The 25,093-nt window shown below is 43.5% G+C and overlaps 1 protein-coding gene across 1 annotated transcript in view; it reads left to right on the top strand.

The window, feature by feature from the left end:
• Positions 1–3,017: 3,017 nt before the first annotated feature.
• The window catches only part of zpld1a (zona pellucida-like domain containing 1a), a gene marked incomplete at its 5' end in the record, with an annotated part of 82,266 nt that continues 60,190 nt past the window's right edge, over positions 3,018–25,093 (top strand). Inside the window, 5 exons of the mRNA XM_034177465.1 lie at positions 3,018–3,114; positions 5,729–5,949; positions 19,087–19,268; positions 22,447–22,519; positions 24,452–24,549. Coding sequence (XP_034033356.1) covers positions 3,018–3,114; positions 5,729–5,949; positions 19,087–19,268; positions 22,447–22,519; positions 24,452–24,549 — 671 coding nt within the window. The remainder of the gene's footprint in view (positions 3,115–5,728; positions 5,950–19,086; positions 19,269–22,446; positions 22,520–24,451; positions 24,550–25,093) is intronic.

Genomic DNA, 25,093 nt, shown 5'->3' with positions numbered 1-25,093 from the left:
AAAGAAGAAGTTGCTGTTCTGGGAGTTTCCAATCCTGCTCGATTACTTGACATCTCTCCAGCTATGAAGGAAGACGTTTGGACATCTTGAGTTAATTCAAGACATCAGCAGCTTCAACGCTTTATTTCAAACGGACGTATGATCACAAATGTTGCCTTAAAAACAACCAGACCGCTACACTTTATAAAATTCATCTACAAAGTGAACATATTGAAGATTTGAATGACTAATGAAATCATCATCTATGATGAAGGATAACCTCACTTGAAATAGGTAAGTGCAGATTTTTGTATTTTTAACTCTTTTCTTAGAAATTCAAACAAAATACACAAAATACATTACTTGAAGCAAATGTTCATAATGTAATAGGAAGGTGTCTTGTAAATAATACTATTAAGGTTATATAGTATCTGCCAGTGCTACTTTTATATTAGTAGTCATGAGCATTCAGTAGATGACCTCATGAAACCTGATTCTGGAATAGATACAAATAAAAATGGAGATGCGGTTCTATTTTTGAGCCTCATTCCTCATTCAGTGTTTGACTATCTTTTTAACTTAAATAGTATCAAAAATAGCCTTGAAATCACATATAAAGATAGATTTGTCAAATTTTGAATGATTGGAGGTTGTATGTCAATGTTTAATCCAATTTTTAAGTTATGTTGGGTGCTTTCTTTGTTTCTTTGCCTGTGACTGAATGAACTTGATATCATGAATGGTTGAACGTATCCTCGTGAAATTTGATTGAACATCGATATAATGAATATATATTGTGCACTTGTTAAAAAATGATTTGCAGTCAGTGCTTAATACTGCTACTTATGCATCTTTGAATGCTTCACTCACATTTCTCTGCTTTGGACCATAAATTTTGAACATTGGATAATTGAACAATTATGTGCATTTTTAAGAGAATTTGTCATTTTATTCCATATTATTTTTGTTAAAAGAGTTAACATTAAAACAAACAACAAAAAATAATAATAAATGCTCACCTTTTACAATTTACCAGATTAAAAGGGCATATAATGCGAATAAACAGTAAAATTTGGTTAATGTTTATGCACCAGATCAACAGAAAGTGCAAGTTTGTTTTGCTTATTGAACATAACATAAGTGTAACTGCTGCATGGACAGGTCTGGACTTATCATCACATGCATGATGGAAATTAGGAGCAGGTGTGGTTGAAATTACATGGAACATGAAATGAGCTTCCAAAGCTGAGGTCTGATGGCCACCAAGCCCACCACTGCTTGTAATGTTTAATAAATTGATAAATATGACACATATTGGTTTAGTGTCTATAAAAAGTTTCTATATCAATCTTTAGTACTGATTTTGTGTACTTTTGCATACTTCACACTTGTTTATTCCCTGCAAGTTGAATATACTGCAAATGTTATGTATGTATCTTTAACAAGCAAAACCCAAGTTAAGTGAATCTAATTGGGTAAAATAACTTGGGTTTTACTTCTAAGTTTAGTTTTGGAAGTAAGTCAACTTTTTCTCCCCCCAAAACCTCCCACATGAACTCAAAATGTCTGATTCCAAAGTGACACTGGTGGGTAAGGTCCCCTATGCAGATTATTGTAACTCTTGACAACAAATGGCTCGATTGTTTTCTATTTGACCTAAATTGAGATGGTTGCTCCAAACTGCAGATTAAATTCCATATTCTCAGTATTCAAGAGTGTCGTCTGTCTGATTCTCACTCCACCTCATATGCGGCCGGTCATATGGAAGACGCGACGACGAGGGCTAATCTCTTGAAACTCCATGAACTTTGCTTTTTACTTTGCTGTCTTTCTGTGGGGGTCCTGTGACCGGGAATCAAATTTTGAGGATCAAGTGGTAGGCCGGCAGCGGTTCGAAGTTCCGCCGAGCAGATTGCCTTTGCCGCTGGTGCTGACTGAGAAGCGGCCTACACAAAGCATAAAAAGTGTGGATTAACGGGGCAGAGGGCCCGCTCGGTGGCCTTTGCGCTCCCCGACTGGCTGAGGCAGAAAGGAATGGCTCAGTCAGCAAGCGAGGGCCACTGGAGCGATGAAAAGATAATTTGCTCCCCCCTACCGTTGCTGGACCTCTTGCGGCGTCAAACCATTTGTGAGCAGTGACAGAGCCAGATTGGGCCGAAAGGATATGAGTGGGAAACTTCAAAACCTGCTCATGTTTCTGCCGACGTGAAAGGATTTGTATAACACATTCAGATTTGATGGACTTTCCCATGTTGGGTCTGGACAGCCCTTTTTTGTTGACATGTTCAAATAATGAATCTCTTATGTGTAGGCTCCCTTTTCCCCCCCTGCTCCCGAGTCCTGTTTCTAGTTGGCAGGAAGGGATGCTGTGTGGACCATTCCATCACCTGGCCCAAGCTTATGGAGAACCGTTGACTCGCCGGCTTCCAGGAACCAGGGTGAGTGGGTCATTTTTAACTCAAGCCGTCCCGAACAGCAGCGTCTACCTTCAGCAATAGAGATGTTAAGTTGCGGCGGTGGAATTTCTGTTTTAATTTAGGCATTTCCTGAGAAGTAAGACTCTTATCAGTGATGGACAACAATTATCTGATAAGAGGACAATGCGATGTGCTCACACAGAGATAAGCCATCTGCTGTAGAAATGACTGCACATTGTCCAAAGTCATTTCTCCGAACTTTGATGCCAAAACTGCAGGTGTTCAAAAATAATTCAGTGTGACATTTTGTCTGCTTTGATACGGTTTGGCAGGCAAATGAAAGATGTTCCTGTGAAGTCAGAACTGTTACGAGATGACAGAAATCTGTTGGGAAGCTTTTCGCCTCTGATTTCACTGTGAGAACAGGGGTCTGTTTCAAGTGTTACAGAGCAGCAACAACAACAACAAATAAATAAATAAGTAAATAAATGATAGATTTCTGTTTCACTTTCTGGCACATTTTATGGTTTTATTTTTTGCAAAAGTGGCAGAGGAAGTGTAAAAGCTGAATTCCTTGTTTTAAGTGAAAACTCTCTGTTTTTCAGGTGCTGAAATGGAACATATATTTTGATTTTTTTACTCTTTAGTAACGCACTATCGTCTGGAGCTCAGTTCAACGGATACAACTGTGACGGCAACTTTCACAGCCGTTTCCCTGGTGAGGAACCCAAAGAAAATCAGAAAGATTTCAGCTCTATGTATATATTTTTATTTATTCATTAAAAAAAAAACCTTTCAAGGGAAATCAGCAACATTTATTTTCCCAGTGCAACATTTCATGATTTCATTTTACTGCAAATACTTTTTAAAACTGTAACCATGTGACATTCATACATTTTTTAAATAAATTGTAATTAATAATTTCAATAATAAATTATTAATATTAACAATAATAAATTAGTAATATTAACAACAACAACAACAACAATAATAATAATAATAATAATAATAATAAATTATTATTATTATTATTGTATTTCTTATCATCTTTAATCACTTACAAAGCTCAATTTATTTCCCCCTTTTACAAACATTGAGGTTTATATATGTTTTAAATTTTTTTTCATGATATTACAACAAAAGAAAAACTTGCCTTGTTTATACAGTCATGTCCATTAGTATTTGGCCAATGACACAATTTTTGTAATGAATCCTCTGTAAACCTCTACAATGGAGTTGAAATTCAACAGTCAGTAATCAGTATGTTCTTGTAGTTTTAATTCAAGGTGTCTAACAAAAATATCACTATTTAGGAAATACAGACATTTTTTACATAATAACTTTGAAGGAGTTATTGTAGAAGTTGCGTGTTGTCCAACTTTCTTCTGTTGTATCATCAGTTGCTGCTTCATGGTGGAGTGGCACAATGAAGAATTTTCTGAAAAAGGAGACATGAAATTTCAGCTCCAGCTTACCAGATGGCACATGGGACACTTGATCTGTTTTAACAGAATAAAATCCTATGAAATCCACGCCAACGTGAAGCTGTGAGTGGCGATACAACCACAGAGCCCTATGCACAGTTTCTCCGGTCACAGCCACAGAAGCCGATAACTAACTCAGAGAGGTCATGAGTGCACTGGTGACCTCCCTCACTTGTGTCAGATTCACCATGAAGTTGCATATTATTTGAATTTCTTAATGTCTGACATAAATTAATCCCAAGGTGTATTCATTGGCTTGGGAATGTAGCCCTCCCCATGACTTAGCAATTTTACCAAATTGAATTACTTATAGTTTTTGAAAATAGGCTGTTTGTAGAAAAGGCTGTAATTCCTAAACGGCTAATGCTATATTTTTTAAAATCCTTTGAATTAAAGTGAAAAGTCTATGTGAAAAGCACATCATGATGCTTTGATTTCAACTCCACTGTGGTGGTGAACAGAGGCAAAAATAAATAAATAAATCTAAAAACTGTGCACTTGTCCAAATACCTGTGGACCTGACTGTACAATAATTTTTAAATTTTACACTTTAGTGTCAAAGTGAAAACAAATTTCTACAGCATGAATAAAATGAAATAAATGATAAATGTATAACACACTATACAGGCATACATAGAACATAACTCATCATGTTTAAAGCCATCGTCATTAAAAGTTGTCAAATGAATCCAATGTCAATTACTTGGCTGTGTAAGGTACTGGTATCTAGATAGCCTAATTTGTAATGACTCAGTCTTATAGCAAAGCCTACACAAAGACCAAATAACATTCAAACAACTCAGTGACCAGATGATTGAAAAGCACAAGTCAGGTGATGGACACCAGAAAAATTCCACTGAAACAAATCTCTTTCATTTTGGTTAAATCGATCACAATACATATTTTTTTTTTTTTTGTCATTTCGATCAGATTGTAGAAAAGATCTGCTTTCACTTTGAGAGTGTTTTAAAAATGTTTCAAGAAATCTAAATTGTTCTTGATATTGTTATGATGTTGTATGACAATTCAAAACAATACTATTTTTACTAGATTGGGTAATTTTTTAAAACAGGTAGCTGACATTTTTCAAGTATGGTAATAAATTGTGCATAGTTTCTGTAAAGAGTTGGAATGGCATGTGAGTCCAGAATGTTTTTAGAACCTTAGACCTTAGAAGAAGAACTCAACCCCTTTTTCCTGTTAATTACATAATTTTTTGTAATGTTAATTTACTGTCTTAATGTATTTATAAATTTTTTAGGTTCTTCTTATAACAAACACAGTATTATTATTATCATTATTATGATGATTATTATTCTCAATACTATTATTATTATTATTATTTTATTTTTACTTCTGTTTTGTCATTTGATTTTTAAATAGACACTTTCTTGTGTCATCCATGTATTTTTATCGTATTTACAATTATATTATTATTTACATTGAAGTTACTAAAAAAAAAAATCACACATGCACGCACTCATGCTTTTAATCTAAAGTTGATTTACCGCCCCTGCTGGAATGGTGTGTTAGTCCAAAGTGTAATTAGCAATGTTACCTGATGTCTGTAGTTTCTCCAAAAATATTAGTTCTATCAACTTTCCGTTTTGGTGGCGTTCATCCTTCACCCAAAATAAATAAGCATAAGAAACGGAAAATGTCAGCTCTCCCCAGTTTCTCCGTGATCGAAGCCATACACACACATGCAAACAGAGGCCCCTTGCCTATTATTGTATATAGATACATGAAAGTGGTTGAGAAAATGTCTTTTTCACTTTCACTTGTCTCTGAGAAAAAAAAACCTTGTGCCACATCCCATGTTCACTTGTACATGTCTGTTTCCTGCAGCTGAGAGGGACATTAGTGTCTACTGCGGAGTGCAAACTATCACCCTCAAGGTCAACTTTTGCCCCGTCCTATTCTCCGGCTACACCGACACTGACCTTGCCCTCAACGGTCGCCATGGAGATGCCCACTGCCGCGGATTCATCAATAACAACACTTTCCCGACTGTTGTAATCTTTAGTATCAGCCTGGCCACGCTGGAATCCTGCAGCAATTCCCTCGTGGTAAGAAGAACAGGAATGGTAATGCTGTAATTGTTGTGATTTTATCTTTTTAAATGCCTTGGTGGCAACCAAACCCAGGCTTTGGAATTGAAAGAAAATGACATACAGACTAATTTCTACCTTCAAAACCATGCTTACAATGAGAGGTAAAGAAAAAGGAGGAAGATGTGTTGGGTACATTCATATAAAATCCTTTCTGCAGGGTTGTGTGAAGTTGGGATTGTTATTTGATATGTGAAATATAACCACTGTGAAACAATTACAAACTACTGCTTTTTTTTTTTTTTGATTTATAAAATTTCTGTGCTAAAAAGCTCTCTCTCTCTCTCTCTCTCTCTCTCTCTCTCTCTCTCTCTCTCTCTCTCTCTCTCTCTCTCTCTCTCTTTTCACGGACCCCATTCACCTCGTGCCTACCTTGACTATCTCCGGCGCTCTCTTTTTCTTTCCCAGCTAAATTCATCACAGTCCGTTCTACTGGGTTGTGCCAAAGTATGGCCATGCTTACATTTCAGAATGTAACTGCTGTGAAACAGTTCATGTCTTTGATTTAGTACATTTCTGTGCATAAATATCCCATCTCTCTCACTTCAAACAATACCTGCCTAATCCATCATTAATCCAGTATCCACTAACCATCCAGCAGGTGGCAAATATGTCTATGGGATGTTACAGATGAAAAACCAAATAGCTTTTTCAGTTGTTCTGTTTGCAAAATTCACCAGATTTGAATTATTTTTATGCTCATTGTATGCTTTTTGTAATTTAGGATTTGCAAGATGTTCGCTTTTATTATTGAAGAATCATGTTAAGAAACTCATTGCATTTTAGGAGGTACATCTCTAGGCTCTTACAAAGGCTTCGAATATGAATCAAGACCTTGCTTAAAGGCACCTCAGTGTTGGAAATGAAAGTTGGACAGGTGCTGTTCTTTCATCTTCCCCACCCACATTTTGTGCTAATGTTACCACAATGTGACAATATTTTGAAAATTTACATTTACACACAGTAAATTTTGCTGAGTGCTAAATCAACTCTATCACAGTGTAAAATCAACTCTTATTGGAGTAGAAACACTTGATTTGACAAGACAGTAGAGCTGATTTGACTCTGTAATAGAGTGTATTTTACTCTATTTAGACTGGGACTAAATGTTATCCTGGCAGAGTATAATTTACTCAGCAAAATGTACTGTGCACTGAACAAAAATATAAATGCAACACTTTTGTTTTTGCTCCCATTTTTCATGAACTGAAGATCTAAAACGTTTTTTATATACACAAAAGACCTATTTCTCTCAAATATTCTTCACAAATCTGTGTAAATCTGTGTTAGTGAGCATTTCTTCTTTGCCAAGATAATCCATCCCACCTCACAGGTGTGGCATATCAAGATGCTGATTAGACAGCATGATTAGTGCACAGGTGTGCCTTACGCTGGCCAAAATAAAAGGCCACTCTGAAATGTTCAGTTTTATCACACAGCACAATGCCACAGATGTCACAAAATTGAGGGAGCATGCAATTGGCATGCTGACTGCAGGAATGTCCACCGGAGCGGTTGCCCGTGAGTTGAATGATCATTTCTCTACCATAAGTAGTCTCCAAAGCTGTTTCAGAGAATCTGGCAATACATCCAACCGGCCTCACAACCGCAGACCACATGCAGACCACTTTGGCTGCTTTCAGTGATGCCGGTATTTGGTTAGACTCTTTCTCTCCGGTTGTTCTGTCTGAGTTATTTTCATTGGTTGCTTCGTCCAAACCATCGGCATGTTTATTGGACCCCATTCCTGCCAGGCTGCTCAAGGAAGTCCTACCATTATTTAATGCTTCAATCTTAAATATGATCAATCTATCTTTGTTAGTTGGTTATGTACCACAGGCCTTTAAGGTGGCAGTAATTAAACCATTACTTAAAAAGCCATCACTTGACCCAGCTATCTTAGCTAATTATAGGCCAATTTCCAACCTTCCTTTTCTCTCAAAGATTCTTGAGAGGGTAGTTGTAAAACAGCTAACTGATCACCTGCAGAGGAATGGTCTATTTGAAGAGTTTCAGTCAGGTTTTAGAATTCATCATAGTACAGAAACAGCATTAGTGAAGGTTACAAATGATCTTCTTATGGCTTCAGACAGTGGACTCATCTCTGTGCTTGTTCTGTTAGACCTCAGTGCTGCTTTTGATACTGTTGACCATAAAATTTTATTACAGAGATTAGAGCATGTCATAGGTATTAAAGGCACTGCGCTGCGGTGGTTTGAATCATATTTGTCTAATAGATTACAGTTTGTTCATGTAAATGGGGAATCTTCTTCACAGACTAAAGTTAATTATGGAGTTCCACAAGGTTCTGTGCTAGGACCAATTTTATTCACTTTATACATGCTTCCCTTAGGCAGTATTATTAGACGGTATTGCTTAAATTTTCATTGTTACGCAGATGATACCCAGCTTTATCTATCCATGAAGCCAGAGGATACACACCAATTAGCTAAACTGCAGGATTGTCTTACAGACATAAAGACATGGATGACCTCTAATTTCCTGCTTTTAAACTCAGATAAAACTGAAGTTATTGTACTTGGCCCCACAAATCTTAGAAGCATGGTGTCTAACCAGATCGTTACTCTGGATGGCATTTCCCTGATCTCTAGTAATACTGTGAGAAATCTTGGAGTCATTTTTGATCAGGATATGTCATTCAAAGCGCATATTAAACAAATATGTAGGACTGCCTTTTTGCATTTACGCAATATCTCTAAAATCAGAAAGGTCTTGTCTCAGAGTGATGCTGAAAAACTAATTCATGCATTTATTTCCTCTAGGCTGGACTATTGTAATTCATTATTATCAGGTTGTCCTAAAAGTTCCCTAAAAAGCCTTCAGTTGGTTCAGAATGCTGCAGCTAGAGTACTGACGGGGACTAGCAGGAGAGAGCATATCTCACCCGTGTTGGCCTCTCTTCATTGGCTTCCTGTTAATTCTAGAATAGAATTTAAAATTCTTCTTCTTACTTATAAGGTTTTGAATAATCAGGTCCCATCTTATCTTAGGGACCTCGTAGTACCATATTACCCCATTAGAGCGCTTCGTTCTCAGACTGCGGGCTTACTTGTAGTTCCTAGGGTTTGTAAGAGTAGAATGGGAGGCAGAGCCTTCAGCTTTCAGGCTCCTCTCCTGTGGAACCAGCTCCCAATTCAGATCAGGGAGACAGATACCCTCTCTACTTTTAAGATTAGGCTTAAAACTTTCCTTTTCGCTAAGGCTTATAGTTAGGGCTGGATTGGGTGACCCTGGACCATCCCTTGGTTATGTTGCTTTAGACGTAGACTGTGGGGGGTTCCCATGATGCACTGTTTCTTTCTCTTTTTGCTCCGTATGCATCACTCTGCATTTAATCATTAGTGATCGATCTCTGCCCCCCTTCACGGCATGTCTTTTTCCTGTTTTTTTCCCTCAGCCCCAACCAGTCTCAGCAGAAGACTGCCCCTCCCTGAGCCTGGTTCTGCTGGAGGTTTCTTCCTGTTAAAAGGGAGTTTTTCCTTCCCACTGTTGCCAAGTGCTTGCTCATAGGGGGTCGTTTTGACCGTTGGGGTTTTTCATAATTATTGTATGGCCTTGCCTTGCAATATGGAGCGCTTTGGGGCAACTGTTTGTTGTGATTTGGCGCTATATAAGAAAAAAGTTGATTGATTGATTGATTGATGTAACCACACCAGCCTGGACCCCCACATCCAGCATGTTCACCTCCAAGATCATCTGAGACCAGCCACCAGGACAGCTGCTGCAACAATCGGTTTGCATAACCAAAGAATGTCTGCATAAACTGTCAGAAACCATCTCAGAGAAGCTCATCTGCATGCTCATTGTCCTCACTGGGGTCTCGACCTGACTGCAGTTCATCATCTGACTTGAGTGGACAAATGCTCACATTAGATGGCGTCTGGCTGCTGATCAACTCTGTGCGAAGGAGATGTGTTGCACTGCGTGAGGCAAGTGGTGGTCACACCGGATACTGACTGGTTTTCTGCCCCCCTCCCCATAAAGTAAAACTACACATTTCAGAGTGGCCTGTTATTGTGGCCACCCTAAGACACCCCTGTGCAATAATCATGCTGTCTAATTAGCATCTTGATATGCCCCACCTGTGAGGTGGGCTCGATAATCTCAGCAAAGGAGAAGTGCTCACTAACACAGGTTTAGACAGATTTGTGAACAATATTTGAGAGAAATAGGTCTTTTGTGCATATAGAATATGTTTTAGATCTTTGAGTTCAGATCATGAAAAATGGGAACAAAAACAAAAGTATTGCGTTTATATTTTTGTTCAGTGTACTTACCAGGCCCACATAAGAAATGGTCAGCATTAATTTGTGGCTGTCAGATGCAAACTGAAGATGTGGAGTCATTTCTCATAGAGGTGAAAGCAGGATGCTGAAAATTCCAAATCATCAAACGAGCATCGACGTTGTTGATTTCACAAAAAATGGCTTTAAGGGCCATTGTTGACCACAACTATTTAGTTATGTACAGTGGGGAAAATAAGTATTTGACCCCATGTCAGTTTTGCAGGTTTTCCCACCTACAAAGAATGGAGAGGTCTGTAATTTTTATCGTAGGTACACTTCAACTGTGAAAGACAGAATCTAAAAAATAAAAAATAAATAAAAATCCAGAAAATCACATTGTATGATTTTTAAATAATTAATTTGCATTTTATTGCATAAAATAAGTAGTTGACCCCCTACCAACCAGCAAGAATTCTGGTTCTCACAGACCTGTTAATTTTTCTTTAAGAAGCCCTCTTATTCTGCACTCTTTACCTGTATTAATTGCACCTGTTTGAACTTGTTACCTGTATAAAAGACACCTGTTCACACACTCAGTCAATCACACTCCAACCTGTCCACCATAGCCAAGACCAAAGAGCTGTCTAAGGACACCAGGGACAAAACTGTAGACCTGCATAATGCCGGGATGGACTACAGGACAACAGGCAAGCAGCTTGGTAGAAGACAACAACTGTTCTGGTTATTTATTAGAAAGTGGAAGAAACACAAGATGACTGTCAATCTCACTCGGTCTGGGATTCCATGCAAGATCTCACTCTGTGGGGTAAGGATGATTCTGAGAAAGCTCAGAACTACACAGGAGGACCTGGTCAATGACCTGAAGAGAGCTGGGACCACAGTCACAAAGATTACATTAGTAACACATGATGCTGTCATGGTTTAAAATCTTGCAGGGCAGCAAGGTCCCCCTGCTCAAGCCAGCACATGTCCAGGCCTGTTTGAAGTTCACCAATGACCATCTGGATGATCCAGAGGTGGCATAGGAGAAGGTCATGTGGTCAGATGAGACCAGAATAGAGCTTTTTGGAATCAACTCCACTTACCATGTTTAGAGGATGAGAACAACCCCAAGAAAACCATCCCACCCGCGAAGCATGAGGGTGGAAACATCATACTCTGGGGGTGCTCTTCTGCAAAGTGGACAGGGCGACTGCACTGTATTGAAGGGAGGAAGGATGGGGTCATGTATTGTGAGATTTTGGCAAACAACCTCCTTCCCTCAGTAAGAGCATTGAAGATGGGTCATGGCTGGGTCTTCCAACATGACAATGACCCCAAACACACAGCCAGGGCAACTAAGGAGGGGCTCTGTAAGAAGCATTTCAAGGTCCTGGAGTGGCCTGGCCAGTCTCCAGACCTGAACTCAATAGAAAATCTTTGGAGGGAGCTGAAACTCCAAACCTGAAAGATTTGGAGAAGATCTGTATGGAGGAGTGGACCAAAATCCCTGCCGCAGTGTGTGAAAACTTGGTCAAGAACTACAGGAAAGGTCTGACCTCTGTAATGGCAGACAAATGTTTCTGTACGAATTGTTAAGCTCTGTTTTTCTAGGGGGTCAAATACATATTTTATGCAATAAAATGCAAATTAATTATTTAAAAATCATGCAATGTGATTTTCTGGATTTTTTTTAGATTCTGTCTCTCACAGTTGAAGTGTATGTTGGGAAAGTGTAGGTACACGGACCCACAACAGGGGGCGCAAATGAACGGACAATGGAGGAAGTCAAATAACAACACTTTACTGTTGTGAATGGGCACAACACAACAGATTACACAATAGACAAAAAGCCAAATCACAAAAGGTGTCGTGTGGGCAGGCTCGAAGATAGAAGACGTCTGTCCAAAGCAGAACCGGAACCACACGATTTCCTCCGCCACCAGACCCCGGGAATACTGGAGCCGCCAAGTCCCGAACTCCCAGGTGGCCACTGCCTCCGCGTGTCGGACCTGGTACTGCTGGCGAGGAACAAAAACAATTAAATGTGGGCGCGTATGCACCTAGCAATCCACACGGCAGGAAAACTACCTCCACCTCTCGTTGGAAAAAGAGTCTGCTATACTATGCACAAAAGTCACAAAAGGTTACTGTCGAAAGATCTCACAGTCAGCTGAGAACGTTACCTTCCAGGTAAAGCGATATCTCGGCAAAGAGGTGGAGACGTCGTCCTGCTGATGTACCCCTGCTGATCAGGTGATTGGTAACAGCTGTTGCAGGTGATGCGTGACAGCTGTCACCCTGGCTGCTCCTGTGAGGCGGCTGCGCCCTCTGGTGCCTGGAGCCCTCACTCCAGACAGGGCGCCCTCTGGTGGTGGGCCAGCAGTACCTCCTCTTCTGGCGGCCCACACAACAGGACCCCCCCCTCAACGGGCGCCTCCTGGCACCTGACCAGGCTTGTCCGGGTGGCGGCGGTAGAAATCGGCCAGGAGGGCCGGGTCCAGGATGAAGCTCCTCTTCACCCAGGAGCGTTCTTCGGGACCGTACCCCTCCCAGTCCACCAAATACTGGAAGCCCCGGCCCATCCTACGGACATCCAAGAGCCGGCGTACAGTCCAAGCCGGCTCGCCATCGATGATCCGGGCAGGAGGCGGCGCCGGACCCGGAGTACAGAGGGGTGAGGTGTGATGCGGTTTAACACGGGACACATGAAACACAGGATGGATCCGCAGTGAGGCCGGAAGCTGAAGCCTCACTGCGGCTGGACTGATGACCTTAAGGATCTTGAAGGGGCCGATATAACGGTCCTGTAGCTTGGGGGAGTCCACTTTGAGGGGAATGTCCTTTGTGGATAACCACACCTCCTGCCCTGGCCGATACGCAGGGGCCGGGGTCCGCCGACGGTCTGCATGGGATTTTGCTCTCGTCCGGGCCTTCAGCAGAGCAGAACGGGCGGCACGCCACACCCGACGGCACTTCCGTAGGTGGGCCTGGACCGAGGGCACACCGACCTCTCCCTCAACCACCGGAAACAACGGGGGCTGATACCCCAGACACACCTCAAAAGGGGAGAGGCCGGTGGCTGAAGACACCTGGCTGTTATGGGCATACTCGATCCAGGCCAAATGGGTACTCCAGGCCGCCGGGTGCACGGCAGTCACGCAGCGCAAGGCCTGTTCCACCTCCTGGTTTACCCGTTCTGCTTGCCCGTTGGTCTGAGGGTGGTACCCGGACGAGAGACTCACCGTGGCCCCCAGTTCCCGGCAGAAGCTCCTCCAGACTTGCGAGGAGAACTGGGGACCGCGATCGGAGACGATGTCTGTTGGAATCCCATACAGCCGGACGACGTGGTGGACCAGGAGGTCCACTGTCTCCTGGGCTGTTGGGAGCTTCGGGAGGGCCACGAAGTGGGCCGCCTTGGAGAATCGGTCCACTATCGTGAGGATGGTGGTGTTACCCTGGGACGGCAGGAGGCCCGTGACAAAATCCAGGCCGATGTGGGACCAGGGGCGATGAGGCACAGGCAGCGGCTGGAGTAGTCCTGATGCCCTGCGATGGTCCGCCTTGCCGCTGGCGCAGGTGGTGCAGGCCTGGATATAATCCCGGACGTCGGCCTCTAGGGACGCCCACCAGAAGCGCTGCCGGACAACTGCCACGGTTCTTCGCACCCCTGGATGACAGGAGAGCTTGGAGCCGTGACAGAAGTCCAGGACTGTAGCCCTAGCTTCTGGTGGGACGTATAGTTTGTTCTTCGGCCCAGTTCCGGGGTCCGGGCTTCGTGCCAGGGCCCCTCGGACGGTTCTCTCTACGTCCCAGGTGAGGGTGGCCACGATAGTGGACTCCGGGATGATGGGTTCCGGTGGAGCCGACAACTCCGCTTTGACTTCATCTTCATGTACCCGGGACAAGGCATCCGATCTCTGGTTTTTGGTCCCGGGACGGTAGGTGATCCGGAAGTCAAAACGTCCGAAGAACAGTGACCAGCGGGCTTGCCTGGGGTTCAGCCGCTTGGCGGTCCTGATATACTCCAGGTTCCGGTGGTCAGTGAAAACCGTGAATGGCACAGACGTTCCCTCCAACAGATGTCTCCACTCCTCAAGAGCCTCTTTCACCGCAAGTAGTTCTCGATTGCCGACGTCATAGTTCCGTTCGGCCGGGGTCAACCTGCGGGAAAAATAGGCACACGGGTGAAGGACCTTATCGGTCTTCCCGCTCTGGGAAAGCACAGCTCCTATCCCTGAGTCCGAGGCGTCCACTTCAACCACTAACTGGCGACTAGGATCGGGCTGCACCAGAACGGGTGCAGACGAGAAGTGCCGTTTCAACTCCTTGAACGCGGCATCGCAACGATCCGACCAGGTGAAGGGGACTTTTGGTGAGGTCAGGGCTGTCAGGGGGCTAACTACCTGACTGTAGCCCTTAATGAACCTCCTGTAGAAATTTGCAAAGCCGAGGAACTGTTGCAGCTTCCTACGGCTAGTGGGTTGGGGCCAGTCTCTCACTGCCGCAACCTTGGCCGGATCAGGAGCGACGGAGTTGGGGGAGATGATAAACCCCAGGAAGGACAAAGATGTGCGGTGAAACTCACACTTCTCGCCCTTCACAAACAGCCGGTTCTCCAACAACCGCTGCAGGACCTGACGTACATGCCGGACATGAGTCTCAAGATCTGGAGAAAAGATGAGTATATCGTCTAGATATACGAAAACGAATCGGTGCAGGAAATCCCGCAAGACATCATTAACTAATGCTTGGAACGTCGCGGGGGCGTTTGTGAGGCCGAACGGCATGACCAGGTACTCAAAGTGACCTAAGGGGGTGTTAAATGCCGTCTTCCACTCGTCTCCCTTCCGGATCCGAACCAGGTGATACGCATTTCTAAGATCTAGCTTAGTGAATATTTGGGCTCCATGCAGGGGCGTGAACACTGAATCCAACAGGGGCAACGGGTATCGATTACGAACCGTGATTTCGTTCAGCCCCCTATAATCAATGCATGGACGAAGTCCACCGTCTTTTTTACCCACAAAAAAGAAACCTGCACCCATCGGGGAGGTGGAATTCCGGATCAACCCGGCGGCTAAAGAGTCCCGGATGTAGGTCTCCATCGATTCGCACTCAGGTCATGAGAGGTTGTACAGCCTGCTGGACGGGAACTCAACACCTGGAACCAAATCAATGGCACAATCGTACGGACGGTGGGGGGGAAGGGTGAGCGCCAGATCCTTACTGAACACATCCACAAGGTCATGGTACTCCACCGGCACCGTCCCTAGATTGGGCGGGACTCTGACCTCCTCCTTAGCCTGGGAACCGGGAGGAACCGAGGAACCTAAACATACCCGATGGCAGGTCTCGCTCCACTGAACCACTACCCCGGACGGCCAATCGATCCGGGGATTGTGTTTTAACATCCAGGGGAACCCTAGAATCACACGGGAGGTGGCAGGAGTCACAAAAAACTCGATCTCCTCCCGGTGATTCCCTGACACCACCAGAGTTACTGGTGGTGTCTTATGTGTGATTATAGGGAGTAGGGAGCCATCTAGTGCCCGCACCTGCACAGGCGAGGTAAGCGCCACCAGGGGGAGCCCTATCTCCCTGGCCCATCTGCTGTCTAACAGATTCCCTTCAGAGCCTGTGTCCACCAGTGCTGGGGCCTTCAGGGTTAAATCCTCATAAAGGATTGTCACTGGGAGTCGTGTGGCAATATGGGTATGTCCCACGTGAATGTTTTGGCCCACCCCTAACCCAGTGTCTAGGGGCGGGCGTTGGTGTTTAACCGCTTGGGGCAGTCCCTCACTTGATGCTCTATTGAGCCACAAACAAAGCACGCTCCGCGGGCCAGCCTCCTCTGTCTATCTGGTGCCCTAAATGTGGCCCTGCTCGTGTCCATAGCTTCGTCAGCAGGGGGAGCTGTCACCACACGGAGCGTAGAGGCCATGGAGCGTGGGGAGGGTGGAACTCGGTTGGAACCGGAAGGGAGAGGGACGGCGCGTGCCCGGCCACGCCCTTCGTCTCGTTCCCAACGGCGTTCTTCTAACCGATTGTCTAATCGTATAATGAGATCAATAAGCCCGTCTAAATCCCGCGGTTCGTCCTTGGCCACCAGGTGCTCCTTCAGGACCAACGATAGTCCGTTTACGAAGGCGGCGCGGAGGGCAGTGCTATTCCAGCCGGACCTCGCAGCCGCGATGCGGAAGTCGACTGCATAAGCAGCTGCGCTCCGGCGCCCCTGTCTCATTGACAGCAGCACGGCTGAAGCGGTCTCTCCTCTATTTGGGTGATCGAACACTGTTCTGAACTCCCTCACAAACCCATCATATGTCAGAAGGAGCCGTGAATTTTGCTCCCAGAGCGCTGTAGCCCAAGCGCGTGCCTCGCCGCGAAGCAGATTAATCACATAAGCTATCTTACTAGCATCAGTCGCGTACATGACGGGACGTTGTGCGAAGACGAGCGAACACTGCATAAGAAAGTCCGCGCATGTCTCCACACAACCCCCGTACGGTTCTGGAGGGCTTATGTATGCTTCAGGGGAAGGTAGGAGGGGTCGTTGAACGACCTGTGGAACGTCACTATTGCGCACAGGATCGACAGGAGGGGGAGCCGCAGCAGCGCCCTGAGGGCGCGCTTCCACCTGCGCGGCGAGAGCCTCCACCCTGCGGTTAAGGAGGACATTCTGCTCGGTCATCAGATCCAGCCGAGCCGTAAAAGCGGTGAGGATTCGCTGCAACTCACCGATCATTCCTCCTGCAGACGCCTGTGCACCCTGCTCTTCCATTGGCCATTCAACGGTCGGTTGACGCCCCTCGGGGTCCATGACGTTGGCCGAGATATCCTGTTGGGATAGTGTAGGTACACGGACCCACAACAGGGGGCGCAAATGAACGGACAATGGAGGAAGTCAAATAACAACACTTTACTGTTGTGAATGGGCACAACAAACACAACAGATTACACAATAGACAAAAAGCCAAATCACAAAAGGTGTCGTGTGGGCAGGCTCGAAGATAGAAGACGTCTGTCCAAAGCAGAACCGGAACCACACGATTTCCTCCGCCACCAGACCCCGGGAATACTGGAGCCGCCAAGTCCCGAACTCCCAGGTGGCCACTGCCTCCGCGTGTCGGACCTGGTACTGCTGGCGAGGAACAAAAACAATTAAATGTGGGCGCGTATGCACCCAGCAATCCACACGGCAGGAAAACTACCTCCACCTCTCGTTGGAAAAAGAGTCTGCTATACTATGCACAAAAGTCACAAAAGCTTACTGTCGAAAGATCTCACAGTCAGCTGAGAACGTTACCTTCCAGGTAAAGCGATATCTCGGCAAAGAGGTGGAGACGTCGTCCTGCTGATGTACCCCTGCTGATCAGGTGATTGGTAACAGCTGTTGCAGGTGATGCGTGACAGCTGTCACCCTGGCTGCTCCTGTGAGGCGGCTGCGCCCTCTGGTGCCTGGAGCCCGCACTCCAGACAGGGCGCCCTCTGGTGGTGGGCCAGCAGTACCTCCTCTTCTGGCGGTCCACACAACAGTGTACCTACGATAAAAATTACAGACCTCTCCATTCTTTGTAGGTGGGAAAACCTGCAAAACTGACAGGGGGTCAAATACTTATTTTCCCCACTGTAGCTGGGTATAAAAAGAGGTAACTCTGGTGTGACATTTTTCATCAACATAAAATTTTAACCCTTGTGAATTTACTATGTGTGAGACCAATCAGGTTGCTCAGTGGGATAGCGGTTTGAGAAGTTTGCACCAGTCACTGGTTTTACATCCAAGAATTCAACTACTGACCTATAACTACTCACTGAACTTAACCACAAATATCTGCCATGCTTCTTTGCACTCTGTGTTGATTTTCATAAAGTCTTTAATTTATTTGACCAGGGACAGTCTGTAATTTACAGGATCCTCAACAATGTTAGAGTAGGTAGCTCAGTGGAACAGGACTTGGGGTACAAATATGTTGACCTGGGTTTGGTTCTCAGTCATGCTACCTGTCTTTGTCCTTGGACAAAACACTGCATTGTGTCATCTCAGTCTACCCAACCTGTAAATGGGTATTGTCCGTGGTTGGACAAGTAATCTGTGATGGACTGGAGTCCCACCCAGGGGGGAAACAGACTATCAGGCGAAGACACCTATGTACCTTTTGGCCTATACAGGACTTTTTATGACATAATGTGTACCATCATATTGGCATTTTGAAAGTGGACACATTTTTGACTCTAAAAAAATTGATCCCCTGAATTTTGATGGCTGCCATTATTGCTCCCTACTGGATGTGGAAACTTTACACCATTCAGCAGGCCCTACTGGTTGTTTGAGGCACTCCGTCAGCAATATGCATCAGATCTGAGTGAACTTCTTACCTGTAAATGTGTCATACTTCATATCATTAATAAAAGCAGAATACATGCAAAGAGATGATGAAAACATTTAACAAAACAAAAGTCTTTCCCACTTTCCAACCAGCTGTCTCGTGCACACTGGCGGTGTTTTAATGCTGACACAGTGTGTTTATTCTGTGCTGGAATGACATCCAGCTCTCGTTATCTTGGTGAAGAAGCTGCTGTGGATCCTAGCAGCCCTGTCAGGATGATGAGTGAAAAACAATTCTTAAAAGTGGTTTAAAGATGTTTAAAGGGAATATTGCTCTTGCTCTGGCATGTTTTTGTGAGTACTGAGCAGTTTTTGGAGGCTCAGATAAGGAGAGACTGAGCTAAGGATTAGTGAGGTCCATTAGTATGCTCAATAGTACGGCCGATCGTATCGGCCCTTGTCCAGTGTGCCCAGAATAAGATAATGGCGTATCGCTCACAGTGGTGCTGTATGCTACAGGTCTCCACAGCTCCAGGTCCCAACGCTTATGGGAACTTGTCGCTGGTGCAGATTGGAAACATATCAGGATACATCGACACACCAGATCCCCCCACTGTCATCAGCTACCTGCCAGGTCTGCTGTACAAGTTCAGCTGCAGCTACCCGCTGGAGTATCTGGTCAACAACACACAGCTGGCCTCGTAAGTTCCAAACGACTGCCCCTTTCACTTCGGTTTTAGGGGAACCAGAGGTGATGGAGTTTACTAGCTTTAACTTGGAATAAATAAAACAAACTGCTTCTCAATATTAGCAGAGCATGGGACTTTGTTTATAGCAATCAGACACCACTACAAACACCATCAGATTTAGTCGTACTCCTTTTACACCAAGCATTAAAATACATTTTTGGTGACAAGAAAGTATAGGTGTAAATACACCCAATCTTATTAGTCCATACTGTCCTCGCCCTAAAAATGGCCCCAGATGTCATTTGTTCAAGCAAGAGTTCAAGCATGAGCTAGTTATGTTAGAAAGACAACAAACAGTGACCTCTAGGGGCCATGCAAAAAGGTTTTTCACAGTGGAAAATAATTTCATATCTCTTTTGATTTTTGTCTTGACCACTTGAAAGACCTTTCAGGGATTGCAATGCCAGGATTTCAACAATAAATTAAAGAACTCAACCAAAAGCTCTATATATACAGGTGCTGGTCATATAATTAGAATATCATGAAAAGTTGATTTATTTCAGTAATTCCATTCATAAAGTGAAACTTGTATATTATATTCATTAATTACACACAGACTGATATATTTCAAGTGTTTATTTCTATTCATTTTGATGATTATAACTGACAACTAATGAAAATCCCAAATTCAGTACCTCAGAAAATTAGAATATTGTGAAAACGTTCAATATTGAAGACACCTGGTGGCACACTCTAATCAGCTAATTAACTCAAAATACCTGCAAAGTCCTTTAACTGGTCTCTCAGTCTAGTTCTGTAGGCAGCACAATCATGGGGAAGACTTCTGACTTGATGTCTTGCCTGGGCTAAAGACAAAAAGGACTGGACTGCTGCTGAGTGGTCCAAAGTTATGTTCTCTGATGAAAGGAAATTTTGCATTTCCTTTGGAAATCAAGGTCCCAGAGTCTGGAGGAAGAGAGGAGAGGCACAGAATCCACATTGCTTGAGGTCCAGTGTAAAGTTTCCACAGTCAGTGATGGTTTGGGGTGCCATGTCATCTGCTGGTGTTGGTCCACTGTGTTTTCTGAGGTCCAAGGTCAATGCAGCTGTCTACCAGGAAGTTGTGGAGCACTTCATGCTTCCTGCTGCTGACCAACTTTATGGAGATGCAGATTTCATTTTCCAACAGGACTTGGCACCTGCACACAGTGCCAAAGCTACCAGTACCTGGTTTAAGGACCATGGTATCCCTGTTCTTAATTGGCCAGCAAACTCGCCTGACCTTAAGCCCATAGAAAATCTATGGGGTATTGTGAAGAGGAAGATGCGACACAATGCAGAAGAGCTGAAGGCCACTATCAGAGCAACCTGGGCTCTCCTACCACCTGGTCAATTGAAGAACTGCATAGGGGTCAAAAAAACCAAAACAAAACTCCATATTACATGGAGAAACGTGACAGGGGTGGGGTTTGAAATGGGAACTTTCCACACTGAAACCAGCGCAATGACCACTTGGCCACATCCCTCTTCAACCACTTATCTGAGATGGGTTCATGGGGGGCTGGAACCTATCCCAGCAGTCATAGGGCATGAGGCAGGGTACACCCTGGACAGGAAACCAGTGTGTCATAGGGCCACATAGAGACAAACAAACACCTTCACACCTACAGATAATTATTCACCTCACCTGCATCATGTCTTTGGATGTGAGAGGAAACCTGAGCACTCGTGGAGAACCCACGCAAACAACAAACACAGAGAGAACATGCAAAAACACACAGAAAGGCCACAGGTGGTAATCAAATTGATCCCATGACCTCCTCACTGTGAGGCAACAGTGTGTGGTCTGTGTATATATATATATATATATATATATATATATATATATATATATATATGAGGTCTATTAGAAAAGTATCCGACCTTATTATTTTTTTCAAAAACCATATGGAGTTGAATCACGTGTGATTGCGTCAACCTGGAAACCATTCGAAAAATTTATCTGGCTTTCAGTGAAAATGTTACGGGCTAAGTGAAATCTGCCGGTAAATGGTTGATGTCCAGCTCTTTTGATAACCAGAGAAAGTGCACACGATGGTCTCGGCTCCACAGAGCCATCCGTTTAGAAATGATGCGGTGGTTTGTGGCTCTCGATGGCGGCACGGAGCGCGGCGCGCCGAGCATCCTTAATGCCGTCCTTAAAGCTGTAGTAACAGTCCTTATTCTCTGTGAAGCCCGTAACATTTTCACCGAAAGCCAGATAAATTTTTCGAATGGTTTCCAGCTACCAGTCTCTAACAGTTTCTGAAAAATTTCTGATGGAAAAAAAGCCCAAATCATTCTGCCATTTCCTGACAATGAAAATCCGCCGAGGGGATGGACCACTCCTCACTCAAAGCCTGCTCACAGCCGAATGACGCAACGGACAGGCGTGGAAAAACTCACGCATGCGCACAAGGGTTCAAGCTTGTCTGACGCAATCACACGTGATTCAAATCCATATAGTTTTTGAAAAAAATAAGGTCTGATACTTTTCTGATAGACTTCATATATAGATAGATAGATAGATAGATTGAATTATTTGTTGAAATGGTGACATTGTAACTTCTTCCTGGAGTGACTGACTTCATTTTGTGTCTTGTTCTGCTTTTAGTTGAAATAGTAAGCTGAACTTTAACTACCTTAACTGTCACAAAGCAGGTGAACTACAAGTGCACCTGTGGCAAACCAAATCCCCGTCAGAACAAAAAAATCCTTCAGGCCTCTTGGGCAAGATCCTTAATCCCCCAAGTTGTAGTGCGCACCTTGCATGGCAGCACCCTGACATCGGTGTGTGAATGGGTGAATATGAGGTATCACTGTAAAGCACTTTGACCCCCCCCCCACCCCCAAAAAAAGAAGACCTCTACATAAATACAGGTTCATTTGAAGCAGACACAACATGACTCAACAAGAGTAACTCAATAAGCCTGAGACAGACACAATATATTGAAATTCAACCTTTTTCTATCTAATTCAGTGAATATGAGCAAGTAAATTCACATATATTGTTTACATGCAGTCAATTATTTTCAGATCATGTTTGTGTGTGTGTGTGGGGGGGGGGGGGGGTGTCAGCATTAGGCAAATGTCAATTTAAATAGCAGAATTGCCTTTTAATACTTCTTTGCATCTTCTACTTTTCTTAAAGGTCAGCTGCAGCAATATCAGTGAAGGAAAGCAACGGTACTTTCATCAGCACGTTGAACCTCCTGCTTTACAATGTAAGTCCAAACTGCTTGAGTCCAAATACTTGATAAACTTACGACACAGCTGAAACTGGCGTTATATAAATCTGGAATAGTTACTTATACTTAAGCAGAATACAGTCAGGAGGCTGTATTCTGCTTTATAAAGTTAATCTGCTTCTTTTACATCTCTAATGTTTACGCAGAACCATAATCCAAATATACAGTTGTATGCAAAAGATTGGGCAGCCTGATAATTTTCATGATTTTCCTTTATAAATCATTGTATATCTGGATCAGAAATTTCAGTTAAATATATCATATAGCAGATGAACACACTGATATTTGAGAAGTGAAATGAAGTTTCTAGTATTTGCAGAAATTGTGCAATAATTATTTAAACAAAATTAGCCAGGTGCATAAATTTGGGCACCCTTGTCATTTTATTGAGTTGAATACATTTAGCACTAATTATTGGAACACAAAATTGGTTTGGTAAGCTCATTGACCCTTGACCTCCTTACACAGATGAATCCAATCATGAGAAAGGGTATTTAAGGTGGCCATTTGCAAATGTATCCCCTCTTTGCATCTCTTCTAATGAGTGGCAACATGGGAGCCTCTAAACAACTCTCAAATGACCTGAAAACAAAGATTGTTCAACATCATGGTTTAAGGGAAGGATGCAAAGAGCTATCTCAGAGATTTCAGCTGTCAGTTTCCACTGTGAGGAACATAGTGAGGAAATGGAAGACCACAGTCACAGTACTAGTTAAGGCCCAAAGTGGCAGGCCAAGAAAAATCTCAGATAAACTGAAGTGAAGGATGGTGAGAACAGTCATAGTCAACCCATAGACCTGCTCCAAAGACCTACAACATGATCTTGCTGCAGATAGTGTCTCTGTGCATCAGTCAACTATACAGCGCACTTTGCACAAAGAGATGCTGTAATGCAGACGAAGCCTTTTCTGTGTACACACTACAAACAGAGTCGCTTGAGGTATGCTAAAGCACATTTGGACAAGCCAGCTTCATTTTGGAATAAGGTGCTGTAGACTGATGAAACTAAAATTGAGTTATTTGGACATAACAAGGGGCGGTACGCATGGCTGAAAAAGAACACAGCATTCCAAGAACAACACTTGCTACCTACAGTAAAATGTGTAGGTGGTTCCATCATGCTGTGTGGCTGTGTGGCCAGTGCAGGTACTGGGAATCTTGTTAAAGTTGAGGGTCACATGGAACATTCTGGAATGGCCATCTCAGTCCCCAGACCTGAATATTGTTGAAAACTGTAGTGTGATTTTAAGCGGGCTGTCCATGCTCGGAAACCAACAAACCTGACTGAACTGGAGATGTTTTGTAAAGAAGAATGGTCCAAAATACCTTCAACCAGAATCCAGACTCTCATTAGAAGCTATAGGAAGCATTTAGAGGCTGTTATTTTTGCAAAAGGAGGATCTACTAAATACTCCTATATTTTTTCTGTTGAGGTGCCCAATTTAATGCACCTGTCTAATTTTGTTTAAAGAATTATTGCACACTTTCTATAAATCCTGCAAACTTCATTTCACTTCTTAAATATCACAGTTTGTCTGCTATATGATATATTTAACTGAAATTGCCGATCCAAACAACCAATGATTTATAAAGGAAAATGACAGAAATCATCAAGGGTGCCCAAACTTTTACATACAACTATAAGAAGAAAAGATTCCCTGAAACTGTATTGTACGCAGCTCAAGGAGGCAGAAAATTGCCTTTAATTCTGTAATTGGAGCAGATTACATTCAATTTGCCCGCAGTTCATTTGAGGCCTTGCGCTAAATTCACTTCTCATTTTGCAGCAAATACAAGGAAATGGGATTCTGTGGAAAACAGATCAGTGATATGTTGAAAGTAACAATGTACAGCCAAAGTCTCGCCATCAAGATAACGCACTGAAATGCTTTTACACTTTCTGTACAGGACTCCTCATACATTCAGCAGCTGGCCATCCCCATGTCTGGACTGACACTGAAGACCCGTGTCTTTGCTGCTGTAAAAGCCTCTAATCTGGATCGAAGGTATTAAATCAGCAGAGTTCTTCATCTGAAATACTCCTGTTTTTGTAGTAGAATGATAAAAATCACTAAAAATCTTCAACCACCTTCCTAATGCCTTGGTTTTAGCCTTTGCCTTTGTAACATTGCCAGTTAATTGTAAAATAGAAAGGAAATCATTTGTCAAATTGACAGGAAGGGGAGACTGGGGATGTTTTTTTTTTTTCCATTCACTTTTTTCCATAGTATGCTCAAAGCAGTTTTTTAATACAGTTTTTAATACACTGAAAGTCCATATGTGTGTTTTTGTGTCCGATGTGTGAATTTGCAGCACATTATCAAATTAAATTGCTGTATGCGCTGTACATTATGCTGACTTGTGTTCCCTGTGTGCAGTTTTTATGCAACTGCCTGTTGTAAGCAGGCACTTTGGTATTCATAAGTGTTTCATGTATTTGCTAATTTTGCCTTAATTGAGAAGTTTTATGGCCTTTCTTAGCCACTGCAAAAGTACAGTACATTTAAAGGGAAACTAGAATTCTGGAATAACTCTCCTTTGACCCAGAGG

This window comes from Thalassophryne amazonica, chromosome 9, assembly GCF_902500255.1.
Source record: "Thalassophryne amazonica chromosome 9, fThaAma1.1, whole genome shotgun sequence".
In the NCBI taxonomy this organism is placed as follows: domain Eukaryota; kingdom Metazoa; phylum Chordata; class Actinopteri; order Batrachoidiformes; family Batrachoididae; genus Thalassophryne; species Thalassophryne amazonica.
The sequence above is the reverse complement of the archived record's forward strand: the minus strand, read 5'-3'. Positions and strand labels throughout refer to the sequence as shown.